General features: G+C 40.5%; 1 protein-coding gene across 1 annotated transcript in view; it reads left to right on the top strand.

Annotated features, from left to right (window-relative positions):
* Positions 1 to 2,367: 2,367 nt before the first annotated feature.
* LOC109910870 (tubulin tyrosine ligase 3-like) overlaps positions 2,368 to 24,583 on the top strand; it is a 63,076-nt gene continuing 40,860 nt past the window's right edge. Inside the window, exons 1-6 of the mRNA XM_020510122.2 lie at positions 2,368 to 2,448; positions 8,761 to 8,895; positions 9,891 to 9,997; positions 15,099 to 15,154; positions 16,421 to 16,525; positions 20,690 to 20,799. Coding sequence (XP_020365711.2) covers positions 15,124 to 15,154; positions 16,421 to 16,525; positions 20,690 to 20,799 — 246 coding nt within the window. The 5' untranslated portion in view covers positions 2,368 to 2,448; positions 8,761 to 8,895; positions 9,891 to 9,997; positions 15,099 to 15,123. The remainder of the gene's footprint in view (positions 2,449 to 8,760; positions 8,896 to 9,890; positions 9,998 to 15,098; positions 15,155 to 16,420; positions 16,526 to 20,689; positions 20,800 to 24,583) is intronic.

Below are 24,583 nucleotides of genomic sequence, written 5' to 3'. Positions count from 1 at the left end.
CGCATTTTATATATCTCAATCAGATCCACCCTCATTCTTTTGAACCCCAACAAGTACAAGCTGAAGCTATTCAACTGCTCCTCGTCTGACAACTCTTTCATTCCTGGAATCAATTTGATGAACCTCCTCCGAACTGTTTCTAGTGCCACCACATAAGGAGACCAAAACTGGACACAATACTCCAGGTGTGGTCTCACCAATGGTTTATATAATTGTGACAACACTTCTTTACTTTTATAATCCAGTCCTTTTGCAAAGAAATGACAGCATTCAATTTCCCTTTCTTATTATATGCTATACCTGCATACCCACTTTCTGCGATTCAAGCACAAAGATGCCCAGATCCCATTGCACTGACGCACTTTGTATCTGCTTCCCACTTAAATAATAATTTGCCCTTTTATTTTTCTGGCTGAAATTCATAATCTCGCACTTATCCACTTGAAACTCCATCTGCCAGATTCTGGCCCATTCTCCTATATCTATATCTATATCTATATCAATATCCAACTGTAAATTCTTTATTTCCTCAGCATAGCCTGTTTTCACGCCTATTTTAGTATCATCTGTGAATTTTATCTTACACTCTTTCCCTGCTTGCAGATCATTTATATAGATTGGAAATAGTTGAGGTGAGTTGTACTGCACTGATGATTTTGGGATCTTGACATGTAGAAGGGGAGGCGATGGCCTGATGGTAATATCACTGGACTGTTAATCCAGAGACCCAGATAATGTTCTGGGAATCCAGGTTTGAATCTCACCACGGCAGATGGTGGAATTTGAATTCAATAAATATCTGGAATTAGTCATCTAATGATGACTGTGAATCCACTGTCAATTGTTGGAAAAATCCATCTGGTTCACCAATGTCCTTTAGGGAAGGAAACTGCCATCCTTACCTGGTCTGGCCTACATGTGACTCCAGACCCACAGCAATGCTGGCCTAGACAGTGATGCCCTCATCCTGTGAATGAATAAAGGAAAAAAAACTGCACTGTAATTATAAAATAAAGCAATTCATTAGTTCAGACTCACTTTGAAATGTTTCTGTGAGTTACAGCTAATATTTCTGTCAAGATGGCATTACAGAGCATAAAAGTATTCCATCCATTGTGTCTGTGTCCTGTCCTTGAAAGACCTATCAAATTCATCCTATAGCCTTGTTTGTTAGCAATAGCCCTGCAAACCCCTTTTGAAGTGCATACACAATTCGTTTTTAAAATTATTATTCCAATGTGCACTCACCACCTTTTCAGAGTGTGCATTTCAGACCATGACAATTCACTGCATGAACCAATGTTCTGACTCCCTCTCCTTAAAATATTGCCGATCAGCAGATAGACAAACCTAGTAAGGTCAAGTATCTATGCAATTTACATTGTTTTCTCATTTGATAGCAGGTTTGTGGATCCAAAGTTTTACACGTCCTGCAGGAATCTAAAGCCACTTACAAGAACACTGGCCAATCTGCTCGCTTTGCTTTATGTCTCCATTCTTGTTTGCTGTCACTACTGTATCCTGGCAATAGTGAAACCAATAACCTTCCATTGTATTTCTTTGTATAGTCCAGTTTCATCCACAATGCATCCTTGTTTGTGAATGCTTGCCCTCCCGTGATGACTATATAGGAGGTATAAATTAAATATTTTTCCTAATTATCCTGTTCAGAGATATTATTACACACCTCAGGAGCAAGTGGGACGTGAACATTGACTTCTAGCTTAGGAGCTAAGGACATTACCACTGCGCCACAGAAACCTCTAGAAAGTTTAAAATACATAGTGCCAATCAAGAGCCAACACCTGAAATAGTCACTCGAAGCTCACCCAGATCATGACCAAGCTACTAAGTGTGCGTGCGGTATTTTCCATTAGCGTTTCAAATTTCGAGCATTGAGCAACATGATTTTTGTTTGCGAGAATAATATTGCCCGGGCTGGAGGAGGGCAGTGCAGTTGTGAGGTCGGTTTCCCTGCCAACGTCGTCTTTTGCTTGTGAGCGAACGGCGGCCACTCGACTCCAAACAGAGTGGGAGGTTCATTTTATCACGAGTGAAGGTTTGTCTGCAATTGCCAGGCGCCAAAATCTGTGAGAACTGTATTGGTCGCACATGCTCGATTCTTAGGCACGTTGGGCAATAAACAACATGTTTGCACTCAAAAATATACACACACCCATAAAGCACGGCCAAGGGATGAAAGGTAAACTTGACGTAAACAATGTATTAGCTCCTGACTGATGATGCTTTCCCGATGACGATCTTCAACAACCTGAACAAACATGGCGGCTGACGTCCCGGGCAACCGTTACCACGGCAACTGTAAACAGATCGCTTCGGCGTCTGCGCAGTAGGCTGTAGGCTGCGGGATGGTCAGAGGAGCCCAGGTACAGCTGCAAGGATCAAAGCTGAGAGACAAGAGCTGACAGTGAACCTGCATCAGGAAGAGTGAGTGAGTAGCAGAGGGGAGGGAGGCACACACACAGCGAGGGGCAATAACAGAAGCAACGGTTGCTACGTTGGGTGAGCGTGCAACTGTAAAAGAAAGAACATCTGAATAGCACCCACAGTGTATGTGTTCGTTGCAGTCAATCAGTGCCTCTCAAAAATGGCTCAGTGACAATGGGAGGGGCTGTTAATCAAGTTCCACCTTCGGTATTTAGGCATTTTAGAGGCTGGGGGGACTCGACAGCTCAATAGTCAGTGTGTGTTCTCTCTGAAGTGTAGCCAGTCTGTTTGCAACTCCAAAATGAGCTTTCAACCTGACAGCATCATGTAATTCACCCTTCTCATTGAAATAACTGCACAGAGTCACCACGTCACCCTCTATGGTACTTGACAGTGGTCCAACTTCCTCAGATCCAGCTCTCAGAGTGAACAGAACCACTGACACTTCTGTTTACATCTGTCAGCCAGGGCTCCCAGGTTAACACACCCAATCAGGGTACTCATATTCTATGAGATCCACCTGGCTGACCTTATTACAATCATGACATCCCTCCCCCTCTAAATCTGGGAATGTAGGTCGATTCTTTTTCTTGTAGCCTTTCTGGTTCCTCCAACTCAGCCTCGGATATGTGTGGTGTGTACCAGACTGTAGCCTGCCTCTTGCACCTACAGCGTATCGGAAGAAATTCATCCTCTTCTTCAGGCGGTAAAGGTGTTGAGGCTGCAACATCCTCTGTGTCCATCTCAGAATTTGAGGTTTCTTCGAAATTAAACAGAGCAGAAGAACCCACAGGTTCCGTCAGCCTTTCTGGGTGTTCTGAGGGGCCGGGTATGTTTTGCTCATGCCCCATTTGTGAGTTTTCGCTTTCATTTGGTCCACATGCTTGTTCAGGACTGCGTCACCTACCCAAACTTTGTATGTCATGGGATCTGACCTCACATTGACCATGCCTCTTATCCATGCAGGGCCATTTCCGTGGTTTTAGCACCCAACTTTGTCCCCTGAAGTAAATTGTTTCTCTTGTTTAGAGGAATCTTGTATCCAACATTGGCATTCCTGATGCCATTTCACCCTCCTCCCCAGGTCCAGGAAGATCAAATTTAATCTGGTGCGGAGTCTTCACCACATTAGCAAGTCTGCTGGAGCTATCCCTGTAATTGCACAAGGGGTGGTCTGATAATCAAATAGGAACTGGGACAGTTTGGTATCAAGTGAAGTTGTAGGCTGTTTCTTTAAGCCTGCCTTCAAAGTTTGGACTCTCTTTCCATCAGACCATCGGATGATGGATGGTATGCAGCTGTCCTTATATACCAAATTCCATTCGACTTTAGGAAATACTCGAATAGCTTGCTGGGAAATGTTGGCCCATTGTTTGTGACCAACTCTTCTGGGAGACCATGTATTGCAAAAGATGCTCGCAGCTTTTAGATCATCGTCCCCATGTTAGATGAATAAACTCTATGCACATCCAACCACTTTGAGTGGGAGTCTACAATGACTAAGAACATTCAGACCCTGAAAGGACCGGCATAGTTGACATGTTACTGACTCCAGGGTTTACCTGGCCGTTCCCATAAATGTGGGGGAGCTGCTGGCAATAATTGTTGTCCTTGTTGGCATTCCGGGCACTGCCTCACTAACATGGCTATGGCTACATCCAATCCTGCTTATCAGACAACAAAAGTTTCTCCCGTCACCACCAGCTTTTTTAGTTTTGCCAGGACCGGATCTTTTTGTGTCCACACTCTGATATTGTCAGTGGTGGCCAAAAAGGTGTCCAGAAAGTTTAAAACCAGAACGGACTCTTCCAATGGTGGCACCACCGGTGGTGTATCTGCCAGCGGGAGGCAGCTCAAGGCATCCACATTTGCCACTTGGTGTCCCGGACAGTGTTCCAATTTGTAATTGTACGCACTTAGAATGACAGCTCACCACTGAATTCGATGTGAAGATATGGGCGGCATGGCCTTATCCTGTTGGAGTCGCCCTAGCAGGGGTTTGTGGTCTGTTAATATTACAAGTTTACGTCTGAAAAGGTTTTGGTGGAACTTTCTCACTCCAGAGATGACCGCCAAACCTTCCTTCTCTATCTGGGTGTATTTGTGTTCTGCATCAACCAAAGTCAGGGAAGCATATGCTATTGGGCATTTCTCTCCAATGGGCCATTTATGACCCAAAACTACCCGGATACTGTAAGGGGAGGCATCGCATATCAGCACCACATTTCACTTGGGTTCATAGACCTTAGACGATGATAGCTGCTTCTTCAATTCCGTAAAGGCTACATCTTGGCTACGAGACCATTCCCAAGGATGACCTTTTTCAACAGCAAATATAAGGGTGCCAGGATGGAGGCCAGGTTACATATGAATTTTCCCATAATTCACCAATCCAAGGAAAGACCTAAGCTCCAGTACAGAAGTGGGAACGGGAGTACATTTGATTAGCATCATGTTATTTTCCAAAGGGTATACTGGGTCTTGTTGTCTCTGTAGCCCAAGGTCACTTGGGATGCCTGGAACACACATTTTTCCCCTCTAAGGTGGCCTACGGCTGCCTTGGAGAAAAGTCTAAGGACTATGTCCAAGTTCTCTAAGTGCTCTTTATTGGACTTTCCTATTATTAGCACATCATCTAGATAAATGGTAACCCGGGGTAGACCTTGTAAAGGTTTCTCCATGGTCTGCTGAAAAATGGAACAGGCTGATGACACCCCAAATGGCAGTCTCATATATTGATACAAACCCCAAAGGGGATTAATTATAGCGTACTTCGGGGAATCGTCATCTAACTGCATTTGCAAGTAAGTGTGGCTCATGTCCAGCCTTGTGAAGGACAACCACCCTGCCTGCTGTGCGTAAAAGTCCTCTATGCGAGGGATTGGGTATTTATCCAGCTGTGAGAAGCAGTTTGCTGTTTGTTTAAAATCCCCACAAAGGCGAACCGACCTTTTGGGCTTCACCATCAGTACAACCGGTGCGGCCCATTCTGCAAAATGGCTCATTTGATGATTCCTTCACTTCCAGCCTTCTTATTTCTTCCTCTCCTTTTTCTTGTGGAGCAACTGGCACTGGTCAGGCCTTGCAGAATCATGGAATTGCTTTCTGGTCAACAAGCAATCCTTTGATAGTCCCTTGACCTTCCTGAAAACCCTCCAGTTATTAACCAGGACTTTACTCAGGCAGCCATTTTCTAATTGAAAAATGTGGAGCCAATCAAGTTGAATCTTTCTCAATCAATTTCGCCCTACCAGGCTTGGGCTCGAACCTTTTACTATAATCAGTGGTAACTGAACCAGCTGCTTTCATACGAGACTGGAACCAAGTTCTACCCTTAATCTGTAAAAGTTCCCTTGTATAGGTTCTCAGTCTAGCTGACTTACTTGCACAAACTTAAGGATTCGAGTCCAGAGTGAATTTTGTTAAAGACTGGTTCTACAATCACTGAAACGGCCATGCTGGTATTGACCTCCATTAGAACCAGGCGAATATTTAACCAGATGTTTATTTTGATCGTTTCTGATTTGGATGTTGCCATGCAACTTAACTGTTCCAAGCCAGGGTGTGCACTCTCCCGGATACTGGCCTACGAATTCTCTTTCTCAATTCAAAGGGGCTCTTCTGCTGTCTCGAGTCCACATACTGGCAGCAACTACAATGGCTTACTGGCCCAGATGCTAAAGAAAATGTTAATCGTTTGGCTGAGGCTCGGCTTTGTTTTGGGGTTTTGCTGTGGGTTGACCTGGAGTCCCTTTGTTCAGGATATGTCTTGAGTGAAACTGTGCAATTGCCTCCACTCAAGTGGTGTCCCGCAAGCTGGGTTGACCTGGCGAGGGTGTCCACTTCCATTGGCATACCTTGTAAATCATATGTTCCACTTGCTGCATTTTCTAGTGACAAAGCCACCTGTAGTGTTTGTTTGAAGTCCAGTTAGGCTTCAGCTGGTAGGTGCTTTTGCATGGTTACATCATTAATCCCACATACCACATGGTCTCTCAGCATCTCATTAAGGGTTAATCCATACTCACATGCCTCTGCCAGTTGCCTTAACCTTGTCAAAAATCCTGACATGGAGTCCCCTGGTTCTTGAACTGCCAAGTAAAACTGATAGCGGAGATTCTCTTCAGAATTAGAGGAGGCTTGGAGTCATAATTTTCCTTAACTAAATCCACCAACTCTTGAAAGGTTTTAGTATCTGCTACCTCAGGAAATGTTAGGCTCCTAATAACTGAAAAATCTGTTCAATCTGTGGGTCCACAAGCTGTCAGGAGAATTACTTGTCACTTTTCATTTGTCCTAATGCCATTTGCCCAGAAAAGAATAACACCTTCTTTCCACATTCTGGGCCCAGTTTTTGATGGCAGGATTGAACGAGTCAAGCTTCCCAAATAATGACATGATGCTAGAAATGCTTACCCCAACTCAAAGACATCTGTTGCGAGTGAATTTCTTGAGGAGTGTATTTTTTTCTCTCGTCGCCACTGAAATATCTCCACAGAGGCTGGTATCCTGTCACCACATCACCCTTTATTTACACATGCATAGTACTTGACATTGGTCCGGCTTCCTCAGAGCCAACTCTCAGGGTGAACAGAACCTCTGACATTCCTGTTCATTATCTGTCAGCTAGGACTCCTTGATTGGACCAGGTTAACAGGCCCAACCACAGAAATCATATTCTATGAGGTCCACCTGGCTGACTTCGTCACAACCACTAGAGTCAAATCCAACAAAACCTGAGACAATATAAGCATAAAAGCTGAAGGTTTTAATTTTACTCTGTTGTGAATGTAGAGGTAGAAAGGTTGACTTGGTTCAGCTGTCAGTCTCTGTGTTGTAACAATATCATAGTTTTCCTTTTAACAGGAAAGCTTTTAGTCCACTAAGCAGGTTCTTCAGCTGTTCAACCATTTCTTATTCTTGCTGGCCTATGTTATTAGCTCCCAGTCAAGTAACATCTTGACTTTAATTTTTTTCATCCTTGGTTCACAAATCCTCCACACTTGCCTTCCTTATTTGCCATCCCCACAACAGTCTGAGGTATCTACACTCTCTAATTCTGGCCTCTTGTGCATTCCTTATATTTTCATCACCATTGGTGCAAGGGTCAGAGCTCTGGAATTCCCTTTCACTATCTCTCCCTTTCTGTACTTCCATGAAGATACTTATAGTCATTTGGAGAAGAGTTTTAGAATTTTGTTACAGCAATGAAGGAACGGCAATATAGTTCCAAGTCAGGATATTGTGCTACTTGAAGGGGAATTTGCAGGTGGTGGTATTGCTCCAAGCAAATTTGAAAACATTTGTGTTCACATCCTTGAGTAAGTGTTTTGGAATTTCTGCGATGTTCAATGCAATGTGAAACCCTGTTATCCTGAAGGCATGTTTAAAATCTTGACAGTGAAGTTACTTGGTTTGTACCAGTCACAACAGGAAAATAAGTCCTCCACATAATTTATACATGCAACCATTTGTGGCATGTGTATTCACAGTAAGTCCCTAATGTTGTTGCCCATATTGTAAAATAATGCAGTAAAGAAAAATGCATGATGGTATGTATGCTAATTTTGTAATTGAGTCACAGTTTGAAACAAATACTGTAGCTGTTTTAAGAATAATCTCTTGTCATTGTTAGGGTTTGATCCAAACATGAATTTAGTACTTGTGGAATGTGCAATGTAATTAATTGGAACACAGTCAACTGATGATAATTTAATGTTTTTGCACAATAACTAAAATTATCCACTAATCTGAATTAAGAAGCATGAAGAACACTTCAACTGTTCATTTGGTTGTAAGTGTTTCAATTGTCAGATAATTTGAAAGAAGCAACTTAAAATTAGAAGTTAGTTCTATGGAGTAATGTTTGCTTTCATTGAATTTTCTCCATAACAATGAGCTCAATCAATGCTCTTAGTATACTGGTGGAGCATACAGGTTTGCAAATTGTAACATATTAATGTTGTTAAAAAGTAAACCTAACATCAAGACAGCTATTTTCCACGTGTAGTGTAGAGACCCCAAAGTATGAAGTGGAAATAGGATAATAAAAGACTGAACTTGCAAGTCATGGAAACAGAATGTTAAACACAAATGAAAAACAAGGCAACAATAAGCAATAACAATTGTATAAAAATAGGATATGAAGCAGAGGAACTAAGTACAGAGAGATAATAGAAAGAGATTAGTCTCAGCAATTCCAGGTCAACACTCATGTAACATTGTGATAATGGTATAGGATATATTGTAACAAGATAGCTAGATTATCAGAGACAGCAAAATTAACACGTTCAATTTTTGTTGAATAAACAGCAATTGCAGCCAAACCTCCTGGATTCAACACACAAGATGAAACTGACTGAGAACCTGTTGGGCTCAGCGAGTGCAGCACATACCTTTTAGTCGACATTTGTACTGGTTACCTTCTCAATAAACATTTATGAACAGGTAAACTTTATTCTTTCTTTTCACTGTGTTAACAATAGTGTTTCCTTATTTTGTTTCTTCTGGTAAGGGAAAGCATGGTTCAGCTACAGAGCAAATTACCAGGACTGTCATGCAATAGGTAGCAGGACACTCACTGACAGGTCAGTGGGTGAGTCAGATTAGTGGTTCCCGTCTTTACATAAGATACTCCACCAACGTGAAATGCTCTTTCCACAAAAGAACTAATGACACTGGCAGACAAAAAGGAATGGAATGCTCTTTCCACAAAAGAACTAATGACAATAGCAGACAAAAAGGAATGGAATGAAAGACATCAGTGTCAAATAGGATATAACAAGGTGTAGAGCTGGATGAACACAGCAGGCCAAGCAGCATCAGAGGAGCAGGAAAGCTGACGTTTTGGGTCTAGACCCTTCTTCAGAAGTGGGGGAGGGGAAGGGGGTTCTGAAATAAATAGGGAGAGAGGTGGAGGCGGTTAGAAGATGGATAGAGGAGAAGATAGGTGAAGAGGAGACAGACAGGTCAAAGAGGCGGGGTTAGAGCCAGTAAAGGTGAGTTTAGGTGGGGAGTTAGGGAGGGGATAGGTCAGTCCAGGGAGGATGGATAGGTTAATGAGGCGGGATGAGGTTGGTAGGTGGGAGATGGGGGTGGGGCTTGAGGTGGGAGGAGTGGAGAGGTGGGAGGAAGGACAGGTTAGGGAGGCGGGCACGAGCTGGGCTGGTTTTGGGATGCGGTCGGGGGAGGGGAGTGTCAAATAGGCTTCAGTGTGACTGAGAAAACTCATCCTGGCTACATAAGTCGTTTGCTTCATTTAAATTTGCCAGTAATATTTCATTTTTTTAAAAAATTACATCCTAATGAAATTAAATGCAATATTACTAAACATCTTCTCGTATTTTAGTTATATTGGCATTTTTGAACTTGAGATTCATTGTCTTTGTACTTACTTTTTTCTGGACTCTTCTTAAATAATGTAAATACTTTTATATTTGTAGGTAGTATACTTGAGAGATGAACAAAAATGTTGCATCCATATTGGATACCATCGCCATGTTCAGCTGAAAAAGGCAGATACAACCAAATGTTGTGAGAATCAAGAAAGGTGATTTGTTTTAAATATGCATGTTGTCAAATTTGGTAGTTCTCAGGACCAAATTACTAAAATCTGATTGTAGATATTGTAAATATTTTTGTATTATCTGTAGAAAGAAATTCACTTTTAAACATGATGAATAAAAGCAAAATAATGCAGATGCTGGAAATCCAAAAGGAACACAGAGAATGCTGGAGAGACTCAGCAGGTCTAGCAGCATCTGAGCAGAGAGAAACAGAATTAATGTTTTAAGATATAACAAGGTGTAGAGCTGGATGAACACAGCAGGTCAAGTAGCATCAGAGGAGCAGGAAAGCTGACGTTTTGGGTCTGCACCCTTCTTCAGAAAATGTGTTTTAACTCTTCTTCAGAACTCAAAACTAATACAGTATCACATTAGGGCAACAAGGTTCCACCTGCTGTAAAGATGTCTTTTTTCTTCGAACTCAAAACACTTACTGTACTCAAGATAGTAGGAACTGCAGATGCTGGAGAATCTGAGATAACAAGGTGTAGAGCTGGATGAACACAGCAGGCCAAGCAGCATCAGAGGAGCAGGAAGGCTGATGTTTCGGGCCTAGACCCTTCTGAAGACCCTTACTGTACCCTATTTGTGTTTCGAGTCCGATATGGCTTGTCTTCAGAATGTAGTTAAAATGTTAACTCTCTTAGACAGATGCTGTCAGATGTACAGAGTTTCTCCAGCATTTTGTTATCCTTTCAGATTTCTGGCATCCACAGTATTTGCTTTTATTACTGTACCATGTTGACTCAGATTATTATGTATTTCTAAGGATATTCTGAGATTGACAGTGATTTCACCGACATTCACCCCTGAATTCCGGTCTCTTGCACGTCTCTGATTTTTATTATTCCACCATTGACAGCTACGTTGTTGGCTCAAAGCTTTTGGAAGTTCCTCCATATCCCTCTCCACTTTGCTCTCCTATTAATCTGTTTATAATCTCCTTGTCTGGCAAAGCTTTCAGTTACCTGTCTGAATATCTCCTTAAATCGCTCACATTTTGTTTGATAATTGTGAGGTGCTTTCAGATATTTTGCTATGTTAAAAGCACTATACAAATGCAAATTTGTTGTTGAAGATTATATCAGATTGCTGCTCTTTGATCAGTTAATGAGTACAATGCTTCGTTAACAATGCAGCCTTAGAGTAAAGGAGGAGAACCATGAAATTGACAGGCATTTCTCCTTCATTTTTGTTCGAGTTGTACTTATTCACAGCAGACACTAAAAGTCCTTGCCAACACTACAGAGCAAAAGTACAGCAGAGAACTGAACGTTCCCAGCTTTTAAAATTGAATGTTTTTACTGTAACAAAGTAAGCCACGTTCAGAAAATGTGCCAAAGCAGAACACAACCACAGAAAAGCAAAAGACTGAAGAACTACACACACAATTGGATGAATGAGTTTGAACCATTAGAGTAAGCATGAAATTTGTAGGAGATAGTCCTGGGACTAGTATGTTTCTAACAATCTCTGTAGTAATATAGGTGCTATTCAGGTAATCTGTAAATATTTGCAGTCATGCAATAAATGTCATATTGACTACTCAACAAGATTCTTCTAATCAGACCAGAAAGGTAGATATCCTAATCACACAAAATTGCTTCAGGGAGAGGAACACATTCACAACAATCTTGTCTTTCAAAAAGAAGGAGGGAGCGTTACAAGTTAGTGTTTTGACATGAGAAGTGGAGATCTATGTGTAATGAGAGATGGGAAGGAAACAAGATGAAATGAGAATGGGAAAATTATCATTCAGAACCAAAGTGAGGAAGAAACAGCAGAAATAATTGGTTGTTATGCAAGTTTCCATCATTTATCAATATTGGTTTTGCGGTCTGTAATGATGTGGAGCAGATTGATTCAATACTGCAGTACCCATGTGGAATATTGACATGAATTCTTTTGCAAAACTTGTAACTGGCAAACCTACTGAGATGAGCTGTAGTTACTTACAATTTTCAGAAATTCTGAAGTTCCAATTTGGTAACTCTGTCCATTTCCTTCTTTGCAATTTTTTTCTGTTGCATTGTCCTCTGTATTTTTGTTTGTTTTCACAGCACTTTCTAATACCTACCTTCCTAATGAGATATTTTAGTATGATTCAATTTATTTACAGGAAACTCTGAAAGATCTCAGCGAATAAATGTAAACTTGGAATCTAATACCCTACCAAACTTGGATATTACAAGCTATTTAGTTACCTCACCATCTCAGGCACCTGAAAGTGAGCTGGAATTCTTCTATTCTGCTTGATAAATCTTCCTCTCATAGGATTAGTCTTATACAGAATTATAAAAAGAGACATTTTTGCAATGGAATAAGACAAGATATCTAGCAATTAACAAACTGATTATAAAGGGAGAACTGGATTCCAAGTCTTACGATTATTCATTTAGCTAACAACCTTATTATATAAGGAAGATCCATCCAACTTGATCCAGCAACTCAATCTCTGAGTAGGCTATTTAAACCGGTAGAAAATCATAGGCGGCTTAGACCAATTACTAAGTCTCTTGGCTACCAACACTGTCTTGAAGAATGAAGTAGAACCAATAACAATATACTTCTGTTCCTGTCATGGAATCCTTTCAAGTTCTTGACTGATTGGAGTAGAAACTAGATTAACATCTAATCCAAAAAACCTTAGGATAGATTTTTCCCACTAAAGCGGTTAGCTCAAGTCTGGATATTCTTAATTTGGCAAACAAGTCTTGGTTTAAAGGGTCCCATTACATCTAGTCTTGGCTCAAGTATGTTGGGGTGGGATAGGGAGCTTGTTTTAGAAGCTGTCAGGCCTTTTAACCCTCATCTAATGGGTCCAAGTTGTCATTTCAACCATCCACATAATTCAGATAATTTGCTGTATAAACTATCAAGAGACTTCAATTATTCTAGGAACAGAGTCTACAGGAACAGAGCCAAATTAGGAGCTCGAAGTAAATCATTATTTTGTCTGTATGTTCTCAAGGTTGGCAGATGTGGACAATGACAGTTGGGTACTAAATATTGTAAAATTCAAGGCACATTATATACCAATGGTTGTAATATTTGATTTCAGCTTGGAATGGGAGAAGAATCATGTTGGAATGTTTCAGTAGATTACATGATCAGTTCAAAAGTCAGTTAACAGCAGCGGGTGAACAGTTAGTCAGAAGCTGGGGAAGAGAGACCCTGTACCAGTTAAAGTGCTGCTATATTAAATACTGTACTTGTTTTGTGCGGTTAGGTACACATGTTGAGAGCTGGATATGTGACGGCTTTGTGTTTCTGTACAACTGGATCTCTAGAACGCCCTGGAATACTTTCAGCTCAGTAAAGCTGATAGGAAGCTGTCTGCTAGATAACTGGCAGGTGGCACAAAGAGAAAGCCTACATTTGTGAAGCTGGTAGTTGGAGCAAAAGAATGCTGATGAGCAATGGGATTCTGCTCTTAGCAGCTCGATTGCTGAACTTATGAAATGCTTAGATGCTAGGGTGCAACCTTTTGAATCTAGTATGATGCAGTCTTAGTAGAAGAGATTGAGCAATTTGGAGGCCAACATCCATTGAGGCAGTCCAAGTTGAAGGGACATTTAATGGAAATCAGAGGCTGGCTTTTTGAAAGAAAGGGGATAAAATCCCTCATGAGGGAGACAGAATTGTAAAAAATTGTGATTCACTGATGTCTTGATGAGTTGCTGAGAAATTGGTGGAATCTGTCTTGGTTGTGCCCGTCATTTAATATACAGTTTGTGGTGTGATCAACTCCAGTTTGCCTGGTAATTCATGTTTGCCTCATATTAATTCTGAAGGTTACATAGGTATTTTTGATTGTCATTTACTAGACTAATAAATGGAATGACTAGACTAATAACTGGTTCAAAAAGGCAGCTCACCACCATTTCCCAAGGGCAAATAGCGACAGGCAATAAATGCTGGCAAGCCAGCAATGCCCACATCCCACAGATGAATGTTATGAAAAATGAGTGGATTGCCTGATGAAGAAAAGCTAGACAGAATAGGCCTGTATTCTCTGAAGTTTAGAAGAGTCAGAGATGACTTAATTGAACCGTATAAAATCTTGAAGGGACTTGACTGGGTGGATGTCGAAAAGATGTTACCTCTTGTTCATCAATCTGAAACTAGAGGTCATAGTTTAGTAATAACGTTTGCTCATTTAAGGCAGAGATAAGGAAACATTTTTATCTCAGAGAGTTTTGAGTCTTTGGAATTCCCTTCCTCAAAAGACAGTGGGTGCAGAATCTTTAAATATTTTTAAGGCAGAGGTAGATAGATTTTTGATTACTAAGGTGATGAAAGATTATTGGGGATATGCCGCAACGTAGAGTTGAGGTTAAAATCAGATAAGCCACAATCTTATTGACTGGTTGAGCAGGGCCAAGGGACTTACCCTTGTTCCTTGTTTGTATGGTTTTATGTTTTGCTCACTTTTATATAGAAATTTGTTTTGCTTGTTTAATACAAAGGAATTGTGTGACTTTATTCCCTTTGAAGTAACTGGGAATTTCAAATTTTATCCACTTTAAACAAAAGTTACTGGTCCCTAAATGGATCACGACAGATTTGCTGGTCTGGTCTGAGATTGTAACAAAGTTTCAAGCCAAAAAGAAAACAATGTCTTCCATTAGACCTAAGAGAAGAATAAAGTGGCCTCCTTGGACTTTGCCTAAACGAATATCTTCATAGAATGAAATGAGGAATTAGGGGTTCCTGTTGAAGAAAAATGAATACCAGAGGAAGAAGGGTTTATAAGGGCAGTGTGGAACTGGAACTCAGCTCTATTCAATTAATTTTTAGTGGAGATTGGTATATGAATAACTGTTGAACAGACTTTCATTGGTGATCATTCAATTTATTGAATTGTTGTTTGACGAACTACACATGCTTTTAGAGAAGTTGATCAGAAACTTTACAGTACTTTGTCAAATCTGTCAAGAAAATCAATTAAACTCAAAAACCCTTTAGCTTCAAGTTTTGGGCAGAATTATTATTGTGGCGAGAATATCACTTAGCTCTCAATTTCTTATCCTAACTGCTAATTATTGGAACAGTTCATAATTCTAACAATTCTGTTACTTTCAGAACAGAGCAAACAGTCCCAATCAAGATGGCTGGTGGTAGCTGTCCTGAGGAGAATGGTAAGATGGAAAGTGTTGTGGAACTACTGTATGGCTTCCCAAAGCAGGAGGTCAGGGACACCAAGTGGGATTTTGAGCGAAATTTGGGCCTTTTGACTCAGTAATAGCTACTGTGGAGCTCCAACCAAGTTGTAACAGCTGTGCTCCAAATCTAAAAGGCCCTCTCTATTAAGGCCATTCTTATCCCACTCTCACACTCTCACTGAGAGGTCATGACAAAATTTTCAAGCCTCAAAATGGGGTCACAATGAGAAAAAGTTGGGAAAGTATTGAACTACTGCATTACAGGTGTGCCTTCTCTCCAAATGTATTAAACATCACATTTTTCCTTTGAAAAATTGACCCACTTTGTTGCTAGGTCCATCATGAGCCCAACAAATAGCTCAAGGAAGCTTTTACAAAGTAGCAGTGCTAGTCAGATTCAAATTAGCATCATTTTTTTTAAAAATCATAAGCATATTATTGTTTTCTGAAGAAGGGTCCCGACCCGAAATGTCAACTTTCCTGCTCCTCTGATGCTGCCTGGTCTGCTGTGCTCCTCCAGCTCCACATTGTGTTATCTCTTATTATTTTTGTCAAGTAATGTTATTTCAGGTGATGATTTGTTCAACACAAGATTTGTACAGCTATATGAATCAAAGTGGGATTGATTGCTTACTGTTGCAGCTTTTAAATTGGAGCTAATGATTGCTTGCAATGTATTGTATTTAGTGTGATTTCTTCCATTATAATTAAGCCACGCCTGAACAAAGCCTCATTCTGGATCCATTACATACTGCCAATTATTATGAGTAAATTAAGAGACCACCTGGATGTAATCTATTATTTCTTGGATGAATTTACACAATAATAATAAATGAAAAGGCTGCATTTCCATCCTGAGCATTGCACAGCAATTTGATGCATAGTCAAAGCAAAGTCATATAGAACATGCATTTCAGTCCCTTCACTGAACCAGAATATTTGAAAAAAGATAGTTATGGTACTGAAGGACTCATTGTATCTGTATGCACATCATGTCTGATAGGGACATGGTTTTGGATGAGATAAACAGCTACTTTTTATAAAGTGAGCCAGAGTAATATGCAACTGTCAAAATGAATGAGTAAAATCCTGCTAAGCAATTTCAGAGGAAGCACGAGAACGGGACAAATCGAAGAGTTAGAAAGATGGTGTTTTACTTCCCTCTGCCTAATTTAGATTTCACAGAATTGGGAATCCATGTGTATCCATGACTTAAGTAGATTTCTCTTCTCATTGACCCAGTTTCTGAGAAACAGGATGACTCAGTTCACATCATGGATGGAATCAGTTTGAAACAGGATTGCAAATCCCATTATACTGAAGCCAAAGGGACAAACAAGAGTTGTGGTGAGAAAAACATTGTGCTTTAGTATTGCTGTAGCCATATCGTCTGTAACTTAAACTGATTCTCAGTTTGTACATCACACTGATTCACACTGTACCTGAAATTCACAAGGATTTTTGACATTCGTGTTACCTGTCATTCACACTGCACATCTCCTATAGGGATAGGGTGAGCACAATGCTTATAATCCACAGTGAATCTCTGACACTCAAATTGTACTCTTAGATTACTTGCACTTGCATATGTAGCTCCACACAATACACACAACTTTCACACACTTACATTGTTTTCATTATAAATACAACTCTCACTCGGGTTGTGTTGTTTGGACATACTCACACATACACTTGCTTTGTATTCCTGTGATTGAGACTACCTGTAACTCCCATTATGCATATTGCATTGATGTTGCACGGTAGGCCTGTATTCTTCTGCTGTAAGAGCATAAGAACATAAGACATAGGAGCAGGGTTAGACCATTTGGCCCCTGAAGGCTGCCCTGCATTCAACAAGATCATGGCTGAACTACCTCAACTCCTCTTTGTGCAAGCTCAGCATAGCTGTCAACTCTGATGTCTTGAAAATTTATCTACCTCCTCTTTGAATATTTTTAGTAGTCAGTTTAGTAGGGAGGGAGGTAAAAGAGGTGGGGGAATGGCATTGCTAATCAGGGATGGTATCACAGCTGCAGAAAGGGAGGTCGTGGAGGAGGGTTTGTCTACTGAGTCAGTCTGGGTGGAAGTCAAAAACAGGAAAAGAGCAGTCACTTTATTGGGAGTTTTTGATAGACCCCCCCCAGTAGCAACAGAGAAACTGAGGAACAGATTGAGAGACAGATTTTGGAAAGGTGCAGGAGTAATAGGGTTGTTGTCATGGGCGACTTCAACTTCCCTAATATAGACTGGAACCTCTTAAGTGCAAATAGTTTGGATGGATCAGTTTTTGTCAGGTGTGTCCAGGAAGGATTTCTGACTCAATATGTAGATAGGCCGATTGGAGGGGAGGCCATATTGGATTTGGTGCTTGGCAACGAACCAGGTCAGGTGTCAGATCTCTCGATGGGAGAGCATTTCAGTGATAGTGATCACAATTCCCTGACTTTTACTATAGTCATGGAGAGGGATAGAAGCAGACGGTATGGGAAAGTATTCGGCAAGAACTACGGAGCACCAATTGGGATCAGATGTTCTCAGGGAAATGCACGATAGAAATGTGGAGGTTGTTTAGGGAGCAGTTGCTACAGGTACTGAATAGGTTTGTCCCACTGAGGCAAGGAATGGATGGTAAAGTGAAGGAACCTTGGATGACAAGACATGTTGCACACCTAGTCAAGAGGAAGAAGGAAGCTTACTTAAGGTTGAGGAAGCATGGATCGGACAGGGCTCCAGAGGTCTACAAGGTAGCCAGGATGGAACTGAAGAATTGACTTAGGAGAGCTAGAAGAGGGTATGAGAAAACCTTGGTGGGTAGGATCAAGGAAAACCCCAAGGCTTTCTATATTTATGTGAGGAACAAGAGGGTGGCCAGAGTGAGGGTAGGGCCAATCAGGGACAGTGGAGGGAACTTGTGTGCAGAGGTAGGGGAGGTCCTTAATGAATACTTCGCTTCAGTATTCACCAGTGAGAGGGACCTTGACGTTTGTGAGGACAGCATGAAAAGGGCAGATATGCTCAAACAGGTTGTTGTTAGGAAGGAGGATGTGCTAGAAATTTTGTAAAACATGAGGATAGATAAGACCACTGGGCCAGATGGGATATACCCAAACTTACTATGGGAAGCAAGGGAAGAGATTGCTGTCCCTTTGGCAATGATCTTTGCATCCTCATTGTCCACTGGAGTAGTGCCAGAAGATTGGAGGGTGGCAAATGTCATTCCCTTGTTCAAGAAAGGGAATAGGGATAATCCTGAAAATTGCAGACCAGTCAGTCTTACTTCTGTGGTGGGCAAATTATTGGAAAGGATTCTGAGAGATAGTATTTATGATTATTTGGAAAAGCACAGTTTGATTAGAAGTAGTCAGCATGGCTTTGTGAGGGGCAGGTCATGCCTCACAAGCCTTATTGAATTCTTTGAGGATGTGACAAAACACATCGATGAAGGTAGAGCAGTAGGTGCGGTGCATAAGGATTTTAGCAAGGCATTCGATAAGGTTCCACATGGTAGGCTCATTCAGAAATTAAGGAGGCATGGGATTCAGGGAAATTTGGCAGTCTGGATACAAAACTGGCTGTCCAATAGAAGACAGAGAGTGGTAGTAGATGGAAACTATTCAGCCTGGAGCTCAGTGACCAGTGGTGTGCCGCAGGGATATGTTCTGGGACCTCTGCTCTTTGTGATCTTTATAAATGACTTGGATGAGGAAGTGGAAGGGTGGGTTAGTAAGTTTGCCGATGACACGAAGGTTGGTGGAGTTGTAGACAGCATGGAGGGCTGTTGTCGGTTGCAACGGGACATTGACGGGATGCAGAGCTGGGCAAAGAAGTGGCACATGGAATTCAACCCAGAAAAGTGTGAAGTGATTCATTTTGGAAGATCGAATTTGAATGCAGAATACAGGGTTAATGGCAGACTTCTCGGCAGTGTAGAGGAACAGGGGGATCTTGGGGTCCACGTCCATAAATCCTTCAAAGTTGCTACCCAAGTTGATAGGGTTGTAAAGAAGGTGTATGATGTGTTGGCTTTCATTGGCAGGGGAATTGAGTTTAAGAGCCGTGAGGTTATGCTGCAGCTCTGTAAAACTCTGGTTAGACCGCACTTGGAATATTGTGTTCAGTTCTGGTCACCTCATTACAGGAAAGATGTGGAAGCTTTGGAGAGAGTGCGGAGGAGATTAACCAGAGTGCTGCCTGGACTGGAGGGCAGGGTCTTATGAGGAAACGTTGAGGGAGCTAGGGCTTTTTTCATTGGAGCGAAGAAGGATGAGAGGTGACTTGATCGAGGTTTACAAGATGATGAGAGGTATAAATAGAGTGGATAGTCAGAGACGTTTTCCAAGGTTGGAAATTACTATTACGAGGGGACATAATTTTAAGGTGATTGGAGGAAGGTATAGGGGAGATGTCAGAGGTAGGTTCTTCACACAGAGTGGTGGGCGTGTGGAATGCGCTGCCGGCAGTGGTGCTGGAGTCAGTTACTTTAGAGACTATTAAACGACTCTTGGATAGGCACATGGAGGATAGTAAAATGTAGGGTAGGTTGATCTTAGTAGGATAATAGGTCGGTACAACATTGTGGGCTGAAGGGCCTGTACTGTGCCGTACTGTTCTATGTTCTAAGTTCTATGTAATCCTCCCCATCTCTCTGGGGTAGAGAATTCCAGACACTAATTACTGACTGGGAGAAGAAATTTGTTTGCTTCTCAGTTGTAAGTTATCCTCCCGTTATTCTGTAACAATGTCCGCTACTTCAAGATTCCCCACTTTGGAAAGATCTTCTCAACATTGACCCTGTCAATCGCCCTCAGAATCTTGTGTGTATCTATCACATGAACCATGCTACTATCATTCTGTCACTATATACTTGCATCACCTTCAGGTTACACATCCTGTCACTGTGATTGTAATTCTCACACTATACATCTGTATTACTTTGTACTGCATTTTTAAACTGTACACTTTTATATTATTTTATATTATTCCCATACTGTGCATCTGGATCATTCTCTCATTGAAGCTTTTACATACACTAACTGTGTCATTCACACTTAATCAGTTTTGATATTGGATCAAATTGTTTTATCGAGAGATCTACCACCGTAATCTCACAGAATGTCTGCCCACTCCATTGTCTCCATATTTAAATTTGCAGGCAATGATTGATGCCTGAGATAGAAACATTTTGTTTTGAAAGGTATTTGAAAGATATTTTAAATATGAGGTCATTTGTAACCTTGCAGTATCAACTTTATTTCTTAAGTAATAAAAATGTCACCATTCAAAAGGCATTTAGACATTCTTTCTAATATCCCACAGACATATTATATATCACTTTGAAACTTAAGGTAAGATAGTTGAGTCATTACAAATGTACTGACATTTTACAGTTCATGTGGAAATTATTCATAGCTAAATAGGGAGATTATGGATTTGGCTCCGATAATTTGCCAGTGCATTTAGACCCAGTTGATGTAAGATTCAAGAATTTGTCTTTTTTTTAAAACTCCACAGAGAATTTGTTAACCAAAGAAATTAAATTCCTAAAGCCTCACATGACTGGGTCAGAGCTAAATCTTGATAGAATGAAAACCTGCAAGCGCCTTGTGGAGAAAGCTATTAAGGTAAAAGCTAAAATTTAGCAAAGTTTTAAACTGCGTTTTGCTCAGAGTTTGATATTCAATGAGTCAGACATTAAACTCTGGATTGTAATACCTACAGTCTGCATTTTTTCCAAGGCTAGCCTTGGTGCTAGAACTTCAGTATTCCATTTGGCTGCAAATCAAAAGATGTAAGATAAATCCAGAATCATGATTTGACTTGACTTTGGACTGAATTACTGTTACACATTTTAAAAAGGTTGTCTCACATCACTTGTGTTTTAGGACATTTCTAATTCACTTAAATGTTTAATTAAACAACATGGTCAGTGCTGCATTTGCTCTCTATTAATTTAAATTTTAACAAAAGGGGAAAAGCAACTACCACACTCAGCACAGTATTGTTGGCAAATACAGCAAAACATACGAACGTGCAAATTAGAAGCAGGAGTAGACTGCTTGTCCCTTTGAAGCTGCTCCACTATTCAGTAAGATCATGGCCAATCTTATTACCACACCTTCCCACCTGCCCCTGATAATCTTTCATCCCTTTGCTTACCAAAATTATATCTAACTCTGCCTTAAAAATATTCCAAGGTTCTGCTTCCACTGCCTTCTGAGGAAAGAAAATTCCAAAGACTTACAATACTCCGTGCAAAATTATTTCTCCTAATTAATTTTGAACAGTAACGCCCTCTAGTTCTAGCTTCTTCTTAAGAAGAAACCTCCTTTCTACATGCACCCTGTTAATAACCTTCAGGATCTTATGTTTTAATCAAATCACCTCTTACTGTTTGAAACTCCAATGGATACAAGCCTAGCCTTGCCAATTTTTTCTTATCAGACAAATCACCCATTCCAAATATTCGTCTAGTAAACTTTCTCTAACCTTTTTCCAACCCATTTACATGTTCCTTAAATAAGGAGACCAATGGTGTAAACAGTAGTCCGGATGTGGTCTCGCCAATGCCTTACATATGACAACCATAAATTCCATTTTTATGTATTCCATCCCCTTTGCAATACACAGTCTCAATCTATTACCTTTCCAAATTCCTTGCTGTACCTGCATACTAAACTTTTGCAATTCACACACTAGGACACCAAGATCCCTCTGTATCTTAGACCACCAGAATCTCTCAACATTTGGATAATATGTTTATTTTATATTTTTCCTGCAAAAATCAATAATTCTTCATTTTCCCATATTTACTTCATTTACCAGATCTTTGTCCACTTACTTAATCTATCTATATCCCTTTGAACCTTTTTTTATATCCGCTTCGCAACTGACTTTCTTACCTATCTTTACGTCATCGGGAAATTTAGCATCCAAATCATTTCTGTGAATTGAATTAAGTGGAGGCCCCAGCACTGGTCCCTGTGCCATGTCAGTGATTACATCCTGCCAATCAGAAAATTACCTATTCATGATTTTCTGTTTCTTGTTAGCTAGTCAATCATCTATCCGTGCCATAAGCTGTTATTTTCTGCAGTAACCTTTGATGTGACACCTTATCAAATCTGGAAATCCAAGTACAATACATCCACAAGTTCCCTTTTACTGACAGCACGATACTTGCTCAGACAGCACAATAAATTTGTTAAACATGATCTCCCTTTCATAAAACCATATTGACACTTCCTGATTGCCTTGAATTTGTTCTAAATGCCCTGCTATAGCATCTTTAATAATAGCTTCTAACAACTTCCCTATGACTAGCTTGCAGTTTCCTGTTTTCTGTCCCCTCCTTTTTGATTAAGAGGTACATTCTCTATTGTCCATTCTGATGGAACTTCCTCTGAATCTAGGGAATTTTGGACAATTAAAACGAATGTATAAACAATCTGACTAGCCACTTCTTTCAAGGCCCTAAAATGGAGTTCATCAGAACCCGTGACTTGTCATCAGGCGGCTCTAAGAATTTGCTTGAAATGTATTTACTCTGTACTCTGAAATATTTGCCACTGTATCTCTATTGACCTATCCCTTAACCCAATTTGCCAGTTTACTTTAGCTAGCTGTATTTCCATGTCCTCATAATTGTTCTTATTTAAATCCAAAATAGAAATCGAGGAACTACTCTTCTCTCCCTTTCAATGAATATAAAATTCAATCATATTACAAAAGAGAAGTCTCCATATACTGCACTGCTCCACTAACAACACAAACATAAAGCTGCTCATTACCAGCAGTAGCCTAAACTATATTTGCCTATTGAAATAATTTATCCACTTTTAGCACAAATGCTTTAGCCATTGTTTACAGACATGAACAAGTTTCCAGTAATACAAGAACAAAAACAAAGTTGCTGGAAAAGCTCAGCAGGTCTGGCGGCATCTGTGAAGGAAAAATCAGTGTTAACGTTTCAGGTCCTGTGACCCTTCTTCACAGATGCTGCCAGACCTGCTGAACTTTTCCAGCAACTTTGTTTTTGTTCCTGATTTACAGCATCCGTAGTTCTTTTGGTTTTTATTCCAGTAATACAATCCATGTCTCCCCCAACAATTGTATAATCCAAGTCACCTAAGCTTTCAATCAGAATTCAGAGCATAACTCCCTTCAGTTTTTCATTTTAGCTTCAATTAACAACAGAACACAGCATTATTTTAATATTTCATATTTGTAGCAAGATAAAATCATACGCTAGCAGTGAGTGCTACGATTTTTTGATTTGTACTTTTAACACATGGCAAGGAATAGTGCAGTGAACGTAACATAGACAATAGGGACAAAAGTAGGCCGTTCTGCATTTCAAGGCTGCTCTGCCATTCAACATGATGGCTCAACATTCAACACAGTACCCTGTTCCTGCTTTCTCCTCATACCCGTTAATCCCTTTAGACCTAAGAACTATATCTAATTCCTTCTTGAAAACATTCAATGTTTTGGCCTCTGTGACAGAGAATTCCACAGGCTCACCATTTTCTCCTCATCTCAGTCCTAAATGGCCTATCCTGTATCCTCATACTGTGCCCATGGTTCTGGACTGCCTGGTCATCGGGAACATTCTTCTTGTGTTTAATCTGTTTCGTCCTTTTAGAATTATATAGGTTTTTCTGAGACCACCACCTTCATTCTTCTAAACTCCATGAATATAATCCTCACTGTTTTTTGGAGAGTTGATGGTCTCGTGGTATTATCACTGGACTGTTAATCCAGAGACCCAGGTAGCGTTCTAGGAGCCAAGGTTTGAATCCCATTACGGCAGATGGTGGAATTTGAATTCAGTTTAAAAAATCTGGAATTTAAGAGTCTAATGACGACCATGAAAACATTGTCGATTTTCGGGAAAAACACATCTGGTTTATTAATGTCCTTTAGGGAACGAAACTGTTATCCTTACCTGGTCTGGCCTACATGTGACTCCAGACCCACAGCAATGTGGTTGACTTGTAACTAGTCTTGGGGCTATTAGGGATGAGCAATAAATGTTGGCCTGGCCAGTGACGCCCTCATCCCATAAATGAATAAAAAGAAATCTAGTCTCTCTCCATATGTCAATCTTGCTACCCAAGGAATCAGTTTGGGTAAATCTTGGTTGCACTCTCTCCATAGCCAGAGCATCCTTCATCAGATAAGGAGACCAAAACTGCACACAATACGTGAAGTGTAGTCTCACCAAGGTCCTGTACAATTGTAGCATCCTCTCAATGAAGGCCAAGATACCATTTGCCTTTTTCATTGCCTGTTGAACCTGCATGATTACTTTCAGAAATTGGTGTACAAGCACATCCAGGTCTCATTGCTTCTTCTTTCCTAATCTTTGCCATTCAGATAATAATCTGCCTTCCTCCTTTTGCTACT

This window comes from Rhincodon typus, chromosome 16 (genome assembly GCF_021869965.1).
Source record: "Rhincodon typus isolate 14 chromosome 16, sRhiTyp1.1, whole genome shotgun sequence".
NCBI lineage: Eukaryota > Metazoa > Chordata > Chondrichthyes > Orectolobiformes > Rhincodontidae > Rhincodon > Rhincodon typus.
The sequence above is the reverse complement of the archived record's forward strand: the minus strand, read 5'-3'. Positions and strand labels throughout refer to the sequence as shown.